Source organism: Ixodes scapularis, unplaced genomic scaffold (genome assembly GCF_016920785.2).
Source record: "Ixodes scapularis isolate PalLabHiFi unplaced genomic scaffold, ASM1692078v2 PGA_scaffold3__209_contigs__length_174095766, whole genome shotgun sequence".
NCBI classification, from domain to species: domain Eukaryota; kingdom Metazoa; phylum Arthropoda; class Arachnida; order Ixodida; family Ixodidae; genus Ixodes; species Ixodes scapularis.
In genome coordinates, this window is record NW_024609868.1 from 57,771,926 (window position 1) to 57,793,671 (window position 21,746).

Below are 21,746 nucleotides of genomic sequence, written 5' to 3' on the forward strand. Positions count from 1 at the left end.
TGTTGGCTGTATCCGGTGTGAAGGACCTGAGTCTCGAGGGGCAGCGCTCAATCAAAGCCTTGGGCCAACGGCAGTCGAAGAATGTCGGTGACAATGCGATCATTGTGTAGGGAAACATTCCTGAAACAGGACACGGTCCAGTTTTTATCTCTCTAGTACAGTTCATTCTGAGAACGGGGAAAAAAGCAGCACTTAGTCATTTTATTAAAGGTGTTGGTTTATTACAGATGTTGGTCATTAAAGATGTTGGTAATTAAAGATGTTGGTTATAGGGTAAATGCTTGCACAATACATGTAGAATTCAAAAAGGTCACTGAAGTATTTTTTTAGTGAGTCTACAATAATGAGACTTCAGCAGCACTTAGCTATTTAAGTATCACTTAGTTACTTAATTCAAGATGTTAGCACTTTATGTAGGGTAAAATAAAAACTTGCGTACTACATGTAATGCGCAAAGCGGTTGAAGTAGTTTTTTGTTTGGTGAGTCCGATTTTCAAACTCCAACACCACTTAGTTATTAAGTATCACTTAGTTATTTGATTCAAGGTGTTGACACTTAATGTAAAGTAATATAAAAGCTTGCGTACTACGTGTATAATGCAAAGAGGTTACTGAAGTAGTTTTTTGTTTAGTGAGTCTGATTATAAAACTTCAAAAGAACCTAGTTATTTGATTAAAGGAGATGTTGGCACATTATGTAGGGCAGCTTAAAATGATGTGTACCACACATCAAAGGCAAAGGGGTTACAAAAGTAATCTTTTGCTTAGTGAGTCTAGTAAATAAACTTCAAGGTGGGCACCTTTATCAAATCAGTGTAGAACAGCATGCAGGCTAGTTCAAATAATAAAGTTATTAACTTAACTCAATGAATTTTCGTACACGAGTAAAAACATGACGTTGCGCAAGTAAAACGAAATCATAAGCGTATATTGCGCGGCGTAGTTTCGTGGCGGCGATTTATAGCACGTGTTTCTGAATCTGCATTGATTTGTGTTTTGGTCAGTGGCTGTGCTAACAATATGTACTTCGTCTGAAAACAGGTAAAGGAGGCTGCCACCGCAGTTTCTTGCTTTGACCTTTAAATACTGCTAATTTAGCAGAAGGTGCCAAAAAGAAACCCTATATGCCTAGAGGCGTATCCGTGTGGCTTTTGAGTTCTACCACGAATATGAGAACGACAACTGCAAGTCACATGCTCTAACAGTAAGGAAATCGCTATTCATTTGTAAGATGCCTGTAATTCTTACCGTCCAGTAAATTGTTCTTTAAAGTTTGTCCGCCAGATGCTCATATAGACGATTCTTCATCATGAAAGGTCTAACCGATCATGCAAGTTGTTGTATTTGCTTTTTGTGACGTGTCTTTCCGAACGTTTCGCAGAGCTGGGCACGACTCCTAAAAAGTATCCTCGCTACCGATATCCGATACCCCCAAAAATTGCATTGTCGATACCTTTACAAGATATATACATAACCGATATTTTACTTCCGATACAGATACTCGATACCGTATCGTTGATACTTCGATACTTTACTGAAATCGTCAATATTAATAAAGCCGGTAATATGATTAGCTAAGTCACGAAATTTATCCGTGGTTTCTGGAATACTTTTATTGTATTCGGTATGCGGACTGTTTTTGAAAGGGCTTAAACAGATCCAGCCTCACGGATTCCTTTATGCTCCAATGTCGGCGCAGCTGGCATTGAACTGAAGCCATGGTAATGTTTAAATGATCACTTTCATAAGCAGCGTAGCAAATGCTTAATAATTCTTAAGCTACTACTGTGCGTTTTCAGATAAGGTCGAACAACCACGTCCGGTGAACATCTTCAATTTTAATGAAAAAAAATATTTCGCTTGCTCCATGTCCAAAAGAATATAACCAATCCTTCTGTCGAAAAAAAAAAAAATTGTGTTTGCAAAAAACGTTTGTAAGCACCCTCTCAGTCACTTGCGCGTTTTGCGTATCGCGCATGTTGGCATTTCGGGCGGCTTCCCCCAAAAAACTGTTCTAGCTACGGCTCTAGAAATATTTACTCACACATTAGGCATAGGATGGATTAGCAAAAAGTATTATTTACCGAGTATTAGGGTCGTTATGTTGAGAAACAAAATCGCAAATACGGCGAATTGCGCAATAACGCTCTGGATTATTTTTTTTTTCTCTCCGTATCTCTAAAAACTAAGGTCTTCATACCTAGCCAGTGTGTTGCGCTGTATATAGTTCATCTTTGCATAAAATATTGTTGCCCTGGTTAGCGGGAGAAATTTACTGAAATGGCTCACACAGGGGCATTTAACTAAAGATGCATTACTTTTGAAAATCACATAAAAAAAGGTAATCTTTAATATTCTTTAATCTCTCCAAATTTAACATTTATAATATGTACGAACAGAGTCTGCAAGAGCATAGTGCAATATTTGTGTGGCTTCGAAGTTTTAAAGCGAGAAATATGGCCAAATTGACGCAAACGCGGTTGCCATAAATGGGAGGTGTACATACCCGTTCTTCACAATTTCATTATTATTTAAAAGCGTAAAAATGCTACGGGGTGGTCAGGAAAAGACAAATTGACAGCACGGAGGTGGACGGTAGTTTTGAAGGGAAAGTTCCTAACACATTTTCGTACAACCCACCCAAAAATGCACATGGACCGGAGCGATCGAGGTGCGTCACCCTGTAACATGCTTCGCGGTGCCCGTTTGAACAGCCGGCGTGTAGCGTCCCCGCCAACGCGACGTAAAGCAAGCAACCGGGGCGACTTTGCAAACAGATCAGCCTACAACCTTGGCGGTAACATGATATAGGAGGTAGGGCGCGGCAGAACCTGAATCTGCGCCGCCCGTGAACGCCAATAGATCCGCCGCCGCGGAAGGCCGCACAACGCAGAATAAAATAAGGATACTACGAAAAAAAAAATCGATTGACTGAGATTGCCTGTATTGGGCATTTTCAGATAGGATCGAACGACCATGTCCGGTCTACATTTTTTTATTTTTACCAAAAGATATACATATATCAGTTGAGCAACCGCAAAAACATATCCGAACTTTTTTTTCGAAAAATATTTATTTTGAGGAACAAAAATCACAAAGTCGCTGTCGGTATACGAGCACGTTTTTGCGACTTGCGTGAAACCGTCCCTTTGGATATTTATAGGGCTGGGGGTCGATTAAAATTTTAACCCGATTAATCGACATTTCGATTAATTAATCGATTTCGTTCATTCCCATGTCTAATATATTTTTGAAAAAGTCAGAACTAAAATGTTTGCCTCTGCTGAATATGAGATAAACGGCGCAACGTACAATTTCGTATTTAAAAAAAAACAAAAAAAAACCCTCCATGTGTAGATGAGAGCAGTCAAAAGATATCCACACTAACAAATTATTACTTCAGCCTCAGAGGAAACAAGGTTCGTTGATATTCTCCGGCACTAGCGTACCTTTTTGTTATCACAACAGTTTCTGCTGCGCTAAACGGACACTCGCACGGTGTTGAAGTGGCCACGACGCGTATAACCTCGTTTAGGGTTACAGTTTCTGGTTTAATGAAGAACTGGCCTGGACAAGTCACATTAATAAATTAAGGGGGAATTATCAAGAGTGGCCGGATGCATGTATAAAATAGCAAACTTAATGCCCAATTGGCTTACCAAAAACTTATATTTTCCCTAATTTACTCAAGGCTCTGTTTTGGAATTATGGTATGGGGAACAACCACGTCTACAAATTATGATAAAGTAATCATACTTCAAAAAAAGGTTCTGCGAATTTTGGAAAACTACCACGGCAATATTCGCGAATTTAATAGCAGTCCTTATTTTACTGGGTATAACATGCTCAAAGCAAATCAAATCTAATTTTTTAAACTTATGCAGACAATACACACACAAAAAAACCAAAAAAAAAAAACAACCTCTACTGAGTGGTCGAATCTGCTTCACAACTTTATCTGTTGAGGAATGGTAAACGTAAAACTCCTAAGGTGCGTATAAACTATGGAAAGCAGAAAATTGATTATCAGATTCCTGCATTACTAAATACTATGGAAGATTACACTGATTTTACACAGTCATTTTATAAATACAAGAAAGAGATTAAGCAAATACTTATAGACAAAAAACATCTGTTACCCGTTGTAGATTTTTTTCTTTTTTTAATGGTCACCTTGAGTCCTTCACAGGACATGTCAATACCAAAACTGCTGAGTATTCTTTGTTTATTGTGCGGTATGAAATAAAATTTTTGTTTAATGTGTTGCATGAAATGTGTTTTGTGTACACAGGCATGTATATTGAAGCAGAAACGAATGTTATAAAGCTGTATACCGTGCCACCTTTTTGCACGTCTGTTATCTGCGGGGGGTAGAGACCCAGTCAGACAGAAATGCCTTTGCCACTACCTCTCTACCGAACTTGGCCCGTGAAAATCCTAATAAACTTTCACTTTCACTTTAAAAAAAAGGAAAAAAAAATATCGCCCCTACAGTTCGCTTTAGGTTCATATTTCACCTAAAGTTTGCCTTCATACAAGTCTACTCGTCCACATTTCCGTGGTGAAAGCGTTGAATTTTTACTTTCTTTTTGTTTGTCAAAAACTCAACCGATTAATCGGTTCAAAATTTAATCGTGATTAAAGCTATAATAGAATAATGGGTAGGTTACTCGATCAAATGCCCAGCCCTAGATATTTATAAAAGAAAAACTGTTGTCGCCTTTGGTTTAATTTTTTTTTTCTTCTGGAGAGACTGTACATGAAATAAAAGGAGCTAAACATGTATTATCGATTACTAAGCAATTCAGAGCTTTATGGATCTGAATCTTAAAATACTGGAAATTCAACTTTTTTAACATGATTTGAACGCGTTCGTTCCATATTCGCATAAATTGTCAATAAAATTGAAAACGATAACCTTTTTAAAAATGAAAGCCGTTTACAACTCTCTAACGCCGAATTAGAGCGCAGCTCTTGAGGAGGAGGAGGGGAAGGGTACTGAGGGGAAGGTACATCCTTCCTCCCTCCTCCTCACCTCCTCATCCTGCCTGCTACTCCTCCCTTCGAGCGGCGTCGCCGTCGCCTCACGAGGGTCATGACCTCAAGGGGGTCACGTGACCCAAGTGGGTCACGTGGCGTCACCGGGCACCTAAGAGCGCAGCTCTTAGGCGCCCGTTTCCGGCTTGAGCGGCGTCGGCGTAACCACGCGGTGCATTATGGGACGCGTGACGTCACCGATGACGTCATCAGCGTCACTGATGACGTCATCGGCATCCGCATCGTCATCGTCGCTGATGACGTCATCAGTGACGTCACTGATGACGTCATCGGCATCCGCATTATCGTCACTGTTGACGTCATCGGCATCGTCACTGATGACATCACCGGCATCCGCATCGCCATCGTCATCGTCACTGATGACGTCATCAAGACGCCACCATCGTCATCGTCACGTTACCTCACGGCGGTCACGTGACCACTATGAGGTCACGTGACGATGATGTCATTAGTGACATTATAGTGTCATCATCAGTGACGTCACTGGTGACGTCACAGATAACGTCGTCATCATCATCACGGGGGTCACGTCACCCCTATGAGGTCACGTGACGATGCCGATGACATCATCAGTGACGTCACTGATGACGTCATCAGTGACGATGCCGATGCCGTCATCAGTGACGTCACGCGTCCCATAATGCACCGCGAGGTTACGCCGACGGCGACGCCGACGCCGCTCAAGCCGGAGACGGGCGCCTAAGAGCTGCGGTCTAAAACAATACACTAAAATGTAGACAGGTTACCGATTTTGCAATAATTAGAAAATAAGTTTTAAAATGAAGGCCACCTTCATTTTTCTTCTACTTTTCACAGATCAAGGCTCATAATCTCTCCTATTAGGCCCTTTAAAAATGTTTTGAAATATTTTTGTATTTTTGAATTTGCAGAGCGCTAAATATACAGAATTGCCGTAACGGGAGCAGAATAGGATAGGACGTTGCGGGTAACAAACAAGGGCAAGAAAGGGGTCGAAAAATCTAGGAAATCTGTGAAGAGAAAGTACTGTGACAGGAATTTGTGAAAAATAAGAATTCATATAAAAGATAACAGGTGGGTTTGAAGCACAAGTCAACAATTCAAATTCAGATTTCTCGGATCAGTGAATTTCGGAGCCTACCTTCGTAGGGAGGCTGGGCTGCTGACGACCAGGTTTAAACAGTCATAAGAAAAAAACACATGTTTAATGTAATACAATTGAAACGAGTTTAAATGAATCAAGATCCTGTGCGCACATTCGGAGCTTGTCGCGTGCATTCTTGCTGCCGGACGCTGACCTGAGTCGGTCACGGCGCCCTCCTGGCACTCCGAGGAGGAACATTTTTTCCCGTTTTGCCTGATCACTGTTCGTTTCTTCTCAGTGGCACCCCAAGCTCACGACCTCGATCTGCTTTTCGCCGGCCATATGAGACTTTACTTTCAAAGATATATATTTTCTGCGTCTACTCCTCTTGCTACAGACAGCTTTGGTTGCAAAGTGTCGGACCGCTTACACTGCCACAAATGACAAAAACCAATTTTTTTTTATTCTGCGTTGTGCGGCCCTCCACGGCGGCGGATCTATTGACGCTAACAGACGGCGCAGGGTCAGGTTCTGGCACGGCCTACCTCCTGTATCATGTTACCTCAAAGGTTGTAGGCTGATCTGTATGCAAAGTCGCCTCGGTTGCTTCCTTTACGTCGCGTAGACAGAGACGCTACACGCCGGCTGTTCAAACAGGCACCGCGAAGCATGTTACAGGATGGCGCCTCTCGATCGCTCCGACCCATGGGCATTTTTGGGTCGGTTGTACGAAAATGTATTAGGAATTTTCCCTTCAAAACTACCGTCCACCTCTCTGCTGTCAATTTGTCTTTTCCTGACAACCGCGTAGTATTTTTACGATATTCAATTATAATGAAATTGTGAAGCATGGGGGGGGGGGGGGGGGGGTATGTGAATGCCCCAATTACGGCAACTGCGTTAGCGTCAACTTGGCCATATTTCTCGCTTTACAACTTCAAAGCCACACAAATATTGCATTGTTTGTTTGCAGATATTGGTAGTACATATTATAAACGTTAATTTCGGAGAGTTTAAAGAATGTTAAAGATGGCCTTTCTTTAAAATAATTTTCAAAATTATTCATATTTAGTCAAATGCCCATGTGTGAGTCATTCTTATAAATTTCTCTCGCTAATGAGGACAACAACATTTCATGCCAAAATGAACTATATATAGGGCAACACAATGGCAAGGTTTGAAGACTTTAGCTTATATAAATACGAAGAATTTTTTTTAATTTTTTTTTTAATTTAGAGTATTATTGCGCAATGTGCCGTATTTGCGATTTTGTTTCTCAAAATAACGACCCTAATACTCGGTGCTTAATACTTTTTGTCAATCCTTCCTATGCCCAATTTGTCAGTAAATATTTGTAGACCCGGAGTCAGAAGAGTGTTTTTCTGGAAGCCGCCCGAAATGCCAGCATCGCGCGATTCGCTAAGCGCGCACGTGACTGAGAAGTTGCTTACAAATGTTTTTCTCAAAGACAATTTTTTTAAGCGAAGGATTGCTTTTATTTTTTTTTAGGCATGGCGCCACCAAAATATTTTTTTCATCAAAATTGAGAAGTGTTATTGGACATGGTTGTTCGATCTTATCTGAGAATGCCCAACTACAGGTTTTTCAGCTGTTTGGGTCCTGGCCGTGTCTTCATGTTCCCCGCTAGATTTAGCGGAAAAATTAACGTCACGTGACTTATGCAGTAATTCAGTTCCCTCGAAATTCAGCGGACAATAGACCGATGCCACCAAGCGAACTGCGCAGGCGCGCGTATTCCGGAAGTATTGCCGCCGCCATGCTTCTTGTAGTCATCGCTCTCCGGCTTCCCGGCTGAAAAGGGCTCATGTAGGCGTACATCATAGTTTGGGAAGCCCTGGTGTTAGCTTGGATTCTCCTGCATATCAGTACTTTATAAGATTGTGTTGTTTGTGATGCCTTAGTTTGTCATCAAGCGCAAAAAAAAAAAAAATGAAGGTTTTGGTCGTCTTATCGTTTTAGAATCGCTCGGTCGTCTGCTTCGTCGTCGTCCGCTTCTTCGCCTTCGTGAACGCGCGTGAACCCACTGCGTTCTCGCGGTGGTCTTACTTCAACAGCGGGAAAAACAACGAGGCCGCTACTCCCTCGAGCACTCCGGATAAACTTGGAAGCAAGTGGATATCTACCTCAACGTGAAAGAGCACAAAATTCGAGGGACCATCGGCTCGGTGTAGCACCGCGGAACAGCGTCCAATGTGTCGGTGAAATACTGAGCTATGTAGTGCGCAGGCTTGGGCATAACTTTTATTCGACAATGAAGACGAGTTCAATAGACATTCTCGGAAAGCGATAGTTTTCTAAAACTCGTTCTATTCTGGTTGACAGCCTTTGCGACAGGGTACAGATGAACTGCGGGGGGTAGCGTGCACACAAAGGAACGATCCACAAAAAGAGCTTGCCTGAAGAGCCGTAACAACTCGCATTTGTCAAAATGAAACGTAACGATGCGAGATGCCTGAGAGGTAGAGATGAGCTTTTGTGTACAGTTTCTATTCAACTTTATTTAGTTAACGGTAAGACCTGTCCGACGGAAAATGTTTTTTTCCGAGGTGTCGATTGGTGTTAATACAGAATGGATCAGTAACGCTAGCGAAAATCAGGTTGTGGCATAATAGCCCACCAAAAAAAAAATTAAGTCTGATTTGGAAAAAGTCGTTTTATTTCAAGTTATACATACCGAGAATCGCTGCTCTTTCTTCAGTGATTGTACTGAATTTTTGAGGCACAGTTGTGCTCAAAACATGTCGTATCAATAACAGTTGTAACCACCAAAATGCATCAAGAAAACATTGTATTAAAAACGGTCGCAGCAAGACAGTGTGGAAGTTCCGATTGAGATAGACCAACGGATATACCGCTACGGAGCGGGTGCTCAGGGAGATTCCAACGTACGGAACACTTTAGCACGCCCTACTACGTCCCACACCCTGTCTAAGCTTACCCTCTTTAGTTTTCGTGCAATGGGGTGAATATAAATTATGAATCGAATAACGAAACAAATCTAAAAACTCTTTTTCCTGCCGCTCTTCTACCGCTCTCTTTACATTTTTTAGACACTCTTTTCGTGGGCTGCTTTCTTTCGGGAAGACATAAAATCCGATGCCTTTTCGCCTGGTGCGGTTTTTGTAGCACCTTGACACAGAACGGGTGAAGACGCCCCTTAAAAACCGTGAGTAAACGGCCGACTAAAAGAATCGTGCTAACCTGAAGATTCCCAAACGCCGGGCGTACAACGCGCCTTGACGCGGCCAGAAAGCTGGGGAGAACCACAGGTACCAGAATGCACCGCGGCAGCGGTGGCGTCGTGCAACTCCTGGTGAGATCGGTCTATTGACGTCACTTGACCTACGCACCAATTCAGTTCCCCGCTAAATTTGGCGGGAAAATTTACGTAACGTGACCTATGCACCGATTCGGTTCCCCGCTAAATTATGTGGAAAAATTGACATCACAAGATTTATGGACCGATTCAGTGTCCGCGCTAAATTTGGCGAGAACATTGATGTCACGACCTGTTGCAGCGCTTGCTTCTCCAAACGAGAACAATGCGTTAGTTGGTGCATTTGACACTGCCGGCGCTTATGATTCAATTAAACCGCGTGTGCGACCTCTGACGTGCTAACAAAGTCAGCAACAGCTTCTTCTGTAAGCTCCTGAGCATGACGGTGCAGGTCTTCTATTTCTGTTGACAACCACCGTAACTTGAAATATGTTCGAAGAACAGCAGCAACAGTCTGCACTACGTTTTATCTGCAAGAGGTGGTCGAACCTGCGGGCAACCTGCGCTCACCGCTTGCCCAAAGTCTGACTCACGGCAGCTTCAAGATGTGCAGCGCATCCTTTTTTTTTTTCTTTCTTTCTTTGAGTATCGAGTATCGTGAAAATACATGGTATGCACTAGAAATATGTTTTCGGTAGCGATACACCGATACTTAAGAGTTTTAGGGAACCGTTTTTGCACGTCCGACACAGCACGATGGGACCTCCGGTATGAAACTGAGCAAATGCGAGTCTTCTGCGTTGGTACATGCGCAATTCGTACCGGAGGGCCCCTCCGTACCATATCGGATGCGCAAAAACGGTTCCCTAAAAGTCTCTATTTTCATTTCTGGCTAGCGATACCTAATACCGATACACAAAATGTATCGAAAGATAGTATCGAAGATGCATGCATCTTCGATACTGCCCATGCCTGTTCTGAAGTTATATACATGGGAGCACTGCAAAGACTTTGGTTGCTCGTGTTGGTGTTGGTTGCGCCCCAGCAAGCTATGGGAGTGAGTTTCGGCAACGGAGCGCAGCCGCAGCTGTTCGTTTGACGTCATAGCGCTTGCGACCAATGGCATTACGCCGCGCGGAATAGAGTGAAGGAAACGTTATCGCACCGCTTAGCGGCTCGGTAGGGTAGGAACTGCGTTTTTGTGCTATCGGATCTCGAAATAAGCCAGGCTACGCGCCGAAAAACTGAGGGAGAGGAGGAGACGAGAGTGAGTGCGGACGTCAGAACGCCGAGCATCGATTCGTATGATTAGTGGGTAGACCTTTGTGTCCAGTAACGCCGGAAGTATATGTCGTGTGTGTGTGTGTGTTTGGGGGGGGGGGGGGGGGGTGCTGAAACGAAGTTCCTTTCTGTCTTTTTTTCATTGTTCATGTAAACAAAAATTGTTTGCAGACATTACTATTTGTGTTTTGTTTACTATATCCTCGCGGGCTCCTCTTTTCCTTTCACTACGTCGTGTGACGAGTGCCTGGCGCTTGGCTTGACGTGACGAGCGCCTGGCGTCTGTCTTCCAAGCATTCTTATGGGGGGGGGGGGGGGGGGGGGAGGGAGGGCGCAGGCTCTGGCCCCCCTTGTCCCCCCGTTCCCGGCGCCCCTAACTCGTCGATCGCGCTAAAACGCGGAACACCGGCGTCCGACGTTTAGCCCTCGCATTCGAACGCGTTCGACGAGTAAAGTGGAGACAAAGTGGAGATAAGTGGTGACAGGTTAAAAGTTCAGGACGAGGAGGGGGGTGGGGGTATGAATGTATGAATTAGGTGATGACGGGGACGTAATATTATACATATGAGTCAATGATATGGCGGGGCATGCAGTTATAGGTTATAAATTTGCAATTTTAGGTTATAATTATAATTGCATTATAATTATAACCTTAAATTGCAAGCTTCACCCTTGTTGGTGTTAGACTGGTGGCGGCTAATAAAACCCGTTTGCTCTACTGACGTCTAACCCCTGGTTAGCTCAGTTGGTAGAGCGCTGCACCTGTAATGAAGAGGTCCCGGGTTCGATACCCGGGCCAGGCGGATTTTTTCGGTCTCGCACCAGTCACGTAGCTGTGTTTGGAGATTTGTTTGTCCTTTGTCCCTGTTGTTCCCCTTCTCCAGGGAATATTTTCGTGATTCAAGACGTAGTTATCACGTTCTTGATTTTATGAATGAGGGATGGCATTGCCGCTCTCAGAGGTGTTCAAATCACTTTTATTTTTCAATTCTACAATATTGCTAATTAATTTGTTTGATATGTCTACATAGAATCAAATTGCATTACAAGTTATCTTAGCGAAAGAGTAATTATATGAATTACGTCTAAAAATTAATGACAGTACGTTAAAGTTAATTTTATCTTCTTGAGCAAAAAGGGGTAATAATTACTTCCTTTCTAGACATTTTTGGACAGTTTATCTACACAACTCGCTGATTGGAGTTTACAACACCAAGCTCCAAGGGCTTCGAGAAGCTGACTGCAAAGAAAGGGGGGTGACTCCGTTTTTTAGAGACGAGGACTGCATGCGAGCTGGTTAAGAACTTACATTTTTAACTCTGGTAAGGGAAGAACAGAAGTACAGGATGACATGAATCTCAAAATTTTGAGGTACGTGCTGTTCTGTCCTTCCGTTACCCACTTTCCAGGGTTAAAAGTGTAGACTCTGGTATTCTTTTTTGGGGATGATTCCTTTGAGCGATATCTGCTCATGAATTCAGATAATATATTTATTTTTACATGACGGTTATTGTATACATATTTGTAGGCTGTCTGGTGGCTACGGATAGCGCAGAAAAACTTGCTGCTTCGTTTTTACCTCCCCATTTTACACGTTAAAAAAAAGAAAGAAAAAGTAGCAGCTGGTCTTACGTGCGCTTGCGCATTTTGTGCGCCCATTACAGCTGTGCACGCGCACTCTTAAAGGTGCACTAAAGACGTATCTGAGATCGTCTGTTCTTGGTGATAACTCATTCTACGGGATTTTAGCATCCCAGAAATCGAAAAATTATGCCTGTGCGACGTATATTTCACTACTAAAAATGTGATCGAAGTCGTGCCGCGCCCCTTTCTGAGCGGAAAAATATGGAGCACAGAATGCAGCGGAGGCACCGGCGGCGTGACGACGGGTGCGCGTCAGCCAATCGCAAGCCGCCTTTCAAAAAGGGGCGTGGCACGAACTTCAATCATATTTTTGGTAGGGAAAGAGACGTCGCACCAGCATAATTTTTGGATTTCTAGGATGCTTCGAGCCCGTAAGATCACCAAGAACAGGCGATCTCATAAACCTCTTTAGTGCACCTTTAACTTCTCGTGAAACGCCCAAGAAGGTTGTCTGCGAGTAGGGCTCACATAGGGAAATAACCTTGCTCTTTGTCCGTGACCCCATTTTGAAAAACCTCGGTAATTCCTGCTATAGCCCAGGGTCGAGATAGAACGGTGGCTGCAATGAGTACCTTTATGGCTACGCTATCATAGTGAGTGCTTTGACCGTGCATGAATTCCTAGAAAAAGAAGATTATAAAAGGATGACGCCAGGGCCCTTCACATGAAAGCTTCATATCTGTTTCGGGGAACAAAGATCACGTTTTTCACCTCACCCCTTAAAATGTTTGGTTCACTGAATCTTTGCCTTTTGGCCAATTTCATAATCTAGCTTATTGTTTTTTTTATTATTTTTTTTTTTATTTTTTAGCAATAGCATTTTATGTTTAAATGCGCTCGTACTCTAGCTGTTGTACGCTTCGCGGTCAACGACCTAGCGCTTTCTGTTCTTCAAGATGTGTCCCTTTATGCATCACTTTGCGTCGCTTCCTTTGCCATATTATTATTCTATTCCCTTCTAATTTTGTCCAAACAGTTTCTTTTTTCTAAGAACAAACGGCTTCTTCGTTTGTAGGTGCCCAAAATAGTGTAGGGGTGTTATGCGCTTGCCAGTGCACATGGACAGAAATATGCTCAAAAACTAAAGCAAAAAAAAACAAAAAAAAACGAAAGTAAAAAGCAAGTTAGTTCAAATTTCCATCCTAAGGCAATTAAATAAATTACTATATGAGATACAGCAAAATTAATTCAATCTATTGCTAATTATTGCCCAAGCTACTTTAATTTGTATATTTATTAAACTGATTTAATTATCGCCAACTCTTCCGCACTTAAAAAAACACGATGGTTCTGGATTTTACTTTTTTTATCGCTCTGTTAATTCGTCAGTTTCATCCACCATCACTGTTTCATCGACAGTGATTGTCTTCAGTACCTACCTAAGGCACGAAGGCGAATATTTATCAAATCATGAAGCACTCCCCCCATAAGCTTTCGTTTTACTACATTACAAAAGAAAAACGGACGATGATGAGGCATCTGGCGGTTTTTCTTTATGTGTCAGCAGCATCTAAACCGGCCGCAATGTGCTCCAAAGTGTTTTGTTAGTTGTCGATTCCATGGTTCCTGATGACTCCTAACAAGTGTCATATTTGTACTAACGTCTATATTCAGAAAATATTTTGAAATTATCGAATAGCGAATAATGTCGAGTGGTATATGCCTGTCTAAATTGCCGGCCAAGGATGCATCGAAGGGGGATCGGTGGCTGAGTGGGCTAGCGCACACCACCTCGGAGCACGTGGAGCGAAAGTTCGCGCTGCAGAACCCAGGGATCCTGGGCTCAATCCCCACCCTGCCAGTTTTGATCTGGATGAGCATCGTACTGGCGTACGGTCGTGTATCACGTGCATAAAGTTTGGCGGGATCTCAAAGGCACGTACCAATGGTGAACATCCTCGAGTTCATGGCGTTGAAGAGTATGCAGAAGAGGGCCCCGACCGGTCGGATTGTGGCGGTGGCCATGACGAAGCCGACTGTCAGGTCGAGGAGGAATCCGCCCCAGTGGACGACGTAGAAGTCGATCTGCTCCTCCGACAGAATTAACCTGGACAGAGCCGCGCAGAAATGGCCCATGTCCAAACTTTCTAAAACATTCCGTGGAATAAAAATTTTTTCTCTCGAGTAAATTTATTTGTGCTCTATGATATCCAGGCAATAACAATCCAAAAATATTTTTTATAAAGAAAAGCAGAAATTGGCAATTATATGAATGTAACCCATATATAATTCAATATTACAAAAATAGATCTGTAGAGCCGTGAAATAAAAACTGTATGCGCGTACAAAAGCTTAATTGATGCTTATTGATATCTTCTGACTATTATCTAAAATATTCCCGAGGCACATTGCGATGTTTGTTGTTGTTCAGTTGAAATTCTCGTTTTAGTGCATGTACCGAGGCGTTGATGTCCAAGAGAGTCGGGGATGCTTAGTACGAAACTCTACACGTTACCATCGTTGTGTGGCTATGCCCTTCGAGGTTTTGCAGCAGAAAACAACTGACATTTTCCTGAGAAAAGTGTGGTTCTGTGATTAAATGAAGAGCAACTCCAACATTTATACGTCGAACTATAGTCCCCGACACGTTAAGAAACGCAGGGGTGAGTTCATTGTGTTCACGTTCATTGCTTCGTGATTGGTTCCTTTTCCTTCTTATCGACCAGTGCTGCAACCTGATTGGCTGGGAACCGATATTGAGATGCTCAGGATACGCCCCGCCCTGCCATCTTTATGTTGTCAGTGACGGTAGCCAAGTGAAGGGAATTGTCGTTTCTTCCCACACGAGAGGACCACACATGCGCCTCTCCGAGAACCATCGGTTGATGTTTGCGAGCATACTGATATATACATTTTTTTTTTAACAGACGCCATTTTATGCGATATGTGTAATTCCGCTTGTACGGGTTGTCGTGTCATAGTGCAAAGGTACTATACAAAAAAGTTTGGGAGTTTACTTCTTTTTGCAATACATAGAGACAGCCAGTTAAGACAGACAACGGGAGGATGTCGGCGAATGACGAGGCTGAGAATACAATTAGATCTGAAAATATCTAATCGTATTCTCAGATTAGATCCAGAAAGAATCATGAAAGGATTATGAAAGGTCTATTCGTATTTTCATATCAGAACTGAAAAAAATCAGAGACAATGTCGTATTCATTGCCACTGCACACAACGCATTTGTTGGTCTAATCGTATTCTGAACCTGGTCATTCGCTGGGACCCTTGTATGGCTGACCGTGGTTCGTCGTCTATAGTGTCCTAAATGATAGTGAACTCCCAGATCTTTTTTTTTTTTTCCTTTGAGTTTGGCGTGAGGCTAGGTGTCACAAGCCGCCGCCCGATTGAAAGGGTGAAACCGTATTACATCTATTCGTACGAGACTTCGAAGCAACTGACTGAGCGCATTCATCACAGCTCAACATATGAAAGGTAAAATGGCATAGACATTATTTTGGCTCAAAGGGTTGGATACGTGTGTGCGGACCGATTATGTGAGAAATGCACAAAATGTATCAGCCCACATAACATTCTATGACCATGAACTGCCAGGTGAGCCTCGCCATTTGATCACTGGTGGCAGGCAGATTTTGGCATTCTACCGGCAGGCCTACTCCAACATTTTTAAGAGTGTATTTTCATTTGCTTTATCTTCATTACCGCACAAACGACCCGAGGGCTTTTTAGTGGTGCACTGAAAAATATCACATCCAATGCTGAAAACGAGGGTCTTCATACCAGGATGAAAGAAAACATGCAATATCAAGATTACTTGAACTCGATTGAAATTTGTTGAACGCCCGTTGCAAATGAGCCATGGGATCAGCTTTATAGAAAGAAAAATGATAAAATAAAAAGTGAGCACAGCCTCCCATCTGAGGAACTCGTAAACATTCACAGTTCAGTAGCGTCGGCGAGCCTAGACAACCATTTACAACCTTGTGCGATAGCAAAAGATCCCGAATCATCCGTCTAGTACGCAAAGATTTTAAGGCAATCAGATTACAAATTTTATTATAGTCATGCCATGCACTGGGTTGTAAATAACGATCATAAAACACACTTAAATATTTTCTTTGGATGTACTCAATACTAGACGATTTCGTTACACCCAAGGAGTTCCACACGACTGAGACAAACTCAAGGCGGCTTCATACAAGGGAACGAAATAACACGAGAAAACAAGGTGGTTTTCTAAAGTTGTTAGATATACGCGGTATAACACCTAAACCGCGTTCGTGATTAGAAGAGATTGTGCTTTGGAAGCAGCAAACCAAAAGTGATCTGGGCAAGTCTTCACTCGTGCCGTCACATACATCCGCAGAGACGTCATATCCATCTCGGAGATGGCAAAATTACTTTGAAGAAGGAATTAAATTACATTACTAAGTACTTTTCAAACAACTGCAAAAATGTAATTAAATTACATTACAAATTACCACAGACAAAGACTAAACATAACAATTACTTTTCAAAAGGAATGAATTCACTTGGACTATAATGCAATTAAATGCAAAGATGCAAGCAAGCTGGACATTAATGATGAAAATAATCTCTGGAGAAGGGGAGCAAGGGGGACAAAGGACAAACACAAATCTCCAAACACAGCTAGGTGACTGGTGCGCGACCGAAAAAATCCGCCTGGTCCGGGTATCGGAGAGGTCCCGGGTTCGATACCCGGGCCAGGCGGATTGTTTTGGTCGCGCACATGTAACCTAGCTGTGTTTGGAGATTTGTGTTTGTGCTTTGTCCCTCTTGTTCCACTTTGACATTAATTTTCGATACATTGAGGCAGTAATTTGTGCTCATTTTATTTACTCTATATGTACCAAAAGTCAGATCTTCCTGTTTACACCGCAACAGCCTTATGCGCCTCATAGTGAACCATACTGAACAGTTGCGTTGCAGGCGCACACGACATAAGTTTTTAAACCATAGCCTCCTCTATACTCACAAAGCCTGGCAGTTCGACGACGGAGCCTTAGAGCGCCCGGTCGCAGATTTGGAATTCGAGGATCTGGTAGCACAGAACATTTCTCGGGGAGCCTGTAGTCAGCCCACAGCTTTTGCAGCGGCGAGGACCCGAAACATGGTTTTCAAACCCGACAAGAAAAGAAGCGGTAATGCGAGGAACGCGAGGAGCACGAGCGGACATTCTATCGCTCGGGACAAGTGTATTTCGGCGTCTCGCCGCAGCGGGGCGCCCGTTACATGACTCTCATCGCATCCGTTGTCTGCCTTTTCACTTCCGGCGGCCGCATCTCGTGGCGCAATCTGCCAGGCTTTGTCAAGATAGAGGAGGCTGTGTTTAAACAGGATGAATAGCTTCCCTTTTAGGTGTGACTCAAAGACAGTCGACTCACCAGTTTCTCTATTCACTTAATGGAGAATATGTTTCCGTTTATTCTTTAATTTAGAACAAGTTATAGTCCGTCTCAGTATGTTAAAGTCGGGCCATGGAAGCTCGTTCTTACAAGGAGTCGTCACGTGAAACGGTTTCCTTTCGCCTCGTACGCAATCTAATTCTATTTTCCCAAGAACCCCGGTCATCCCTCTCAAGAAGTGTTGATCCTAAACCCCCGAAGAGCTCATGTTATTGCGCGTTGTCACACAAGGGGGCTGGATATTTGCTAGGCAGAAGCGTCGCCAGTTGAGGAAAGGATTGGCGCGAGTTTCTAAAGATGTGTACTTTCCCAACAAACGTGCGGCGATATCTGCTCGTAGGCTTATTCCAGAATAAATTTCCCAAGGAAAGACAACGAGGCACACCGCGAGCGAAGGCTTCTTCGTTCGATTCCCATCTTTTCCGACTTCAAAAAGCACCTGTACTTGAGGCCAACGACACGCGCGAAACGTTCTGGGACCTTGACAAGGCATTTGGGATTAACTATTCATTCCTATCTTTCGTTGTTCACAATGGTCGAAGCTTACAGTTTATCCTTGCTTGAGGAAAGAGCAAGAAGGCTTAGTTTAAAAATATGTTGACCTCACTGGTGATGTGCCCTCCGCCTTGTAGCCTACGAGCCGTTCATCCCTTAGCTGACAGTGCGGTGGAAGCTACGTGATCGGGTGAACAGTCATACGTCTATCTTTCGACACTTAATCACGCTCTCGTTCATACCCACGCGCAGAAAAAATGGACGGGTCGGATGATTAAAGGAAGGTGTTTGATTGGTCGTGGTTAGCTTGCTGCTCGCACCGCACTGTCAGCTTAGGGGTAAAAGAAGTATCGTATCGTCGTGATGACGTGACGCGGTGAATCTGTCTTTCCTCGAGTTCTTGAGCTGTGGCCTTCCAGCGATGTCTTTACACGTATGCCTTTCTCCTTCGCCTTTTCAATCCGCCTTTGTGCGTCTGTCGAGTTCTTCGTACGAGGCTTTGCGCTCAGATAGTTGTCGTTTATTTGCTCTGATGTCTTTTTCACATTTCACCGTGCAAAATAATTTTGCTCTTTTTTTTAAAGCTCGCAAACGAACATTCTGATTTGGTACACAAGTTATTGAAAAAGTAATGTATGATTTTCTTGAAATTACTGTCTGAAAGTAATTCATACATTACAAAATTGCCAGCCTAGAGAAGTGATGCACATTACTCATTACCACAAAAAGTAATTTCATTACAGTAATGCCATTACTGCCATCTCTGATTCATCTGCATATACCTCCCTCCCCCCTGCCCCCCTCCCCCCCTTCTCCCCCCCCCCTCCCCCCCCCCCCCCTCCCTTCCCAGCCAAATGCTCACCGCCCCCTCAAACCAAATCAAAATTTGTAATTTAGTCCCCTCAAAGCTTGAACCAGAAATCCGCCCCTAGTCCACGCCGCATGAAATTCCAACTTTTAAACGTCTGTAGTCCGCGGTCTATCGTCCGAAAGATACGCTAATATCCGCGGCGGCGTAACTCGTCGAAACACCGCGAAATATTTTAAAATCTCGAGCGCATACTTGAACCCGTCGAAAACCCAGTGTTTGGAAAGACCCCGCATTGAGTGGCCTCCGATCCAGTCCTTGTCCATTTTCTTCAGTCCGGCAATGAAGTACACACAAAAAATCTGTAAACGCAAGAAAAAAAAAATTACCGGAATTGCTTGGTGAAGGCACGTTTGCTAATGACCTAATGTCAGTTCGAATGAGGAAGTACCACGGCAGTCTTCTCTTACCTGTGCGCGTATTAGGATGTAATTCCAGCGAGGCACGTCAGTGTTGTTCAAGAACCTACTCCTCCAAGAGTCAACCGACCTGCAATACGTCAGGTGGCACCTATGTTTTACGTAAGCTCATCGCTTTTTGAGGGCACACCGTGCGAACGTATACAAACGAAAACTAAGAGTTCGTATCTATTTTGAGAATTTTAGTACAAACAATAATGACAGCAGCATTCTGGTACCCTGCATAACGAAGTGAGATCGTTTCTGAACTGACGTAAGGAGCTGAAATAGCCTTTTAAACAATGAGCAAAAGACGCCTTGTCTGGTTAAAGGGAACAAATGTCAATATCTTGTCTTTTTAATGCACGAAGTGCTTTTTAACGGAACCTCCAATCCCAAAAATGTGTCCGTCCGTGCATCTCCCGCTAAATTTAGCGGAAAAACTGAATTGGTGCTTAGGTCACGTGATGTCAATTGATGTCACGTAACTTCACGTCACGTGATTTCTACACCAATTAAGTTTCCCCGCCAAACTCGGCGAGGAAGTTTATGCCACGTGACTTGACCGTCACTTTACCTATACACCAATTCACTTTGCCCGCTCAATATAGCGGGAGTTTGATGTCACGTTACCTGACGTTACTTGATATATACACTTCACTGAAGGCCCAAACCATGTTCTACACTCTTTTCCGCCGTACGATGGACCGCGCAGCACACTACGAGCCATCGAAGCCAATCCAATGCCGTGTGAGCGTCACGTAACCTTCGGAAGGGGCGCAGCGACATGCAGGGCGCGTAGTCACGTGACAGGTGTCGTAGCGCCGGATTGGCTGGGATGGCTTGTAACGTCGGCAGCGGTCCATCCTAAGATAAAACAGAATTACCGATTGCCAGTTGTACCTTTAAAGCAGCATAGCCTTCGCTTTTACCTGTCGTTCTATTAAGAATAGCTATCTGAGCCTCGAAGTTACTTTTTCGAACTGGCGCTTTTGTGCTACTTTAGTTTAGATTTGTGTGTGCGTGTGTGTAGAGGCACTACCTGTTTCTGCATGTCTTCCTCAAGGTGAAGCCACTCGCGACAATAGTTCCAAAACAAACGTTTACTACAAGAAATAAAAAAAAGAGTGCTTGTTTTTTTGTTTTGTTTTTAAAAGCACATATATCCCATCCTACCAGAGTCTATGGGCACCGGTCGTACTGAGCAGGGTTGTGATGAGACCGTACAGGTAGCTGTGGTTGTTCCATCTGGACTTCTCAAGCAGGAATATGTACCAGTAGGGAAGTACGAATGCCATGCAGCTCTGCTTGAAAAAGGTCCCTGTTGTCATGCCAAAGGCTCCTGTCGAGAAAAGTGTTTCTTTCAGTGCCATAATTAGCTGCGGGGTTAAATATCGAATCACGGGTCTGGCCGCCCTTGAAAGCAAACAGAGTCAACTCATTACTTCGCCCTATTATTGTATGCTTTGACGAATAAGACAGTGCATTAGGTCGCTGGTTTTTGGCGTTAATTTTTTACAGCATTCGGTGAAATGAACATTAGATGGCGTTCAGTCCTTTCATAATCAATCAACGTTAATAGGTATTTAGAGTGAAACGTCTCCTAACCGGACTGTCACGGGCAGTGTTGGGTAAAGTACATGTAAAAAGTACTTTAAGTAAAGTACAAAGTAAATGAGAGGTGACGTACTTCAAGTAAAGTAGTAAGTACACCGGGTATTATAAGCACAAGTGCACAGCAGTAATATAAAAAGAATATCGTTTCAAAGTAAAGAACAAGTAATTTTTAACACAGTCTTTCATGATGACCGTTCATTTTCTATACAGTGATTTTTTTAACTTGTAGTCATTGCCCCGAGGGTAATCGGAGATGCAGCACTTGAAGTACAATGTGCTTAAAGTACTTCCCAACACTGGTCGCGGGACATGTATTATGTTGTGGCTCACTCTGTACGAGTTACGGAGGTATTCGGCTGATGAGGTTCAATTCCGTTCTATTAAATTTAATTTATTTTACTCCCAGGGTACACAAGGGGGTATGGAGTCAAGAAAAAGCTGCTATAATGCAGCTTAAAAATCACCCGCCCTCTACATATCCAGTATATCTTGTTTTGGCGCCACTCCAAACAGTGAAATTCGTTGATAAATGGCACTCATAGAAGCAGGCCGCAACGAGCGTCAGCAGTACAAAGACCAATTATACCTGCATTCCTTCATATGGTTTCTTAAGGCTTTTTGATCACATATCTTATGACTGACGGGCATGGTATTGAAAACAGCTGATATACCGAGCGCTCAAACACCGAGCATGCAC

General features: G+C 43.3%; 1 protein-coding gene across 1 annotated transcript; it reads right to left on the reverse strand.

Moving 5' to 3' along the window:
• Nucleotide 1: 1 nt before the first annotated feature.
• Nucleotides 2-20,805, reverse strand: LOC120838826 (vitamin K-dependent gamma-carboxylase-like; the record flags this gene model as incomplete). The annotated part of the gene is made up of 5 exons (XM_040208900.3): nt 20,609-20,805; nt 19,445-19,523; nt 19,230-19,336; nt 14,168-14,331; nt 2-120 (listed from the first exon to the last, which is right to left on the reverse strand). Coding segments are annotated over exons 1-5 (666 nt in total), but the record flags the coding sequence as incomplete, so codon positions are not given.
• Between the last annotated feature and the right edge of the window lie 941 nt (nt 20,806-21,746).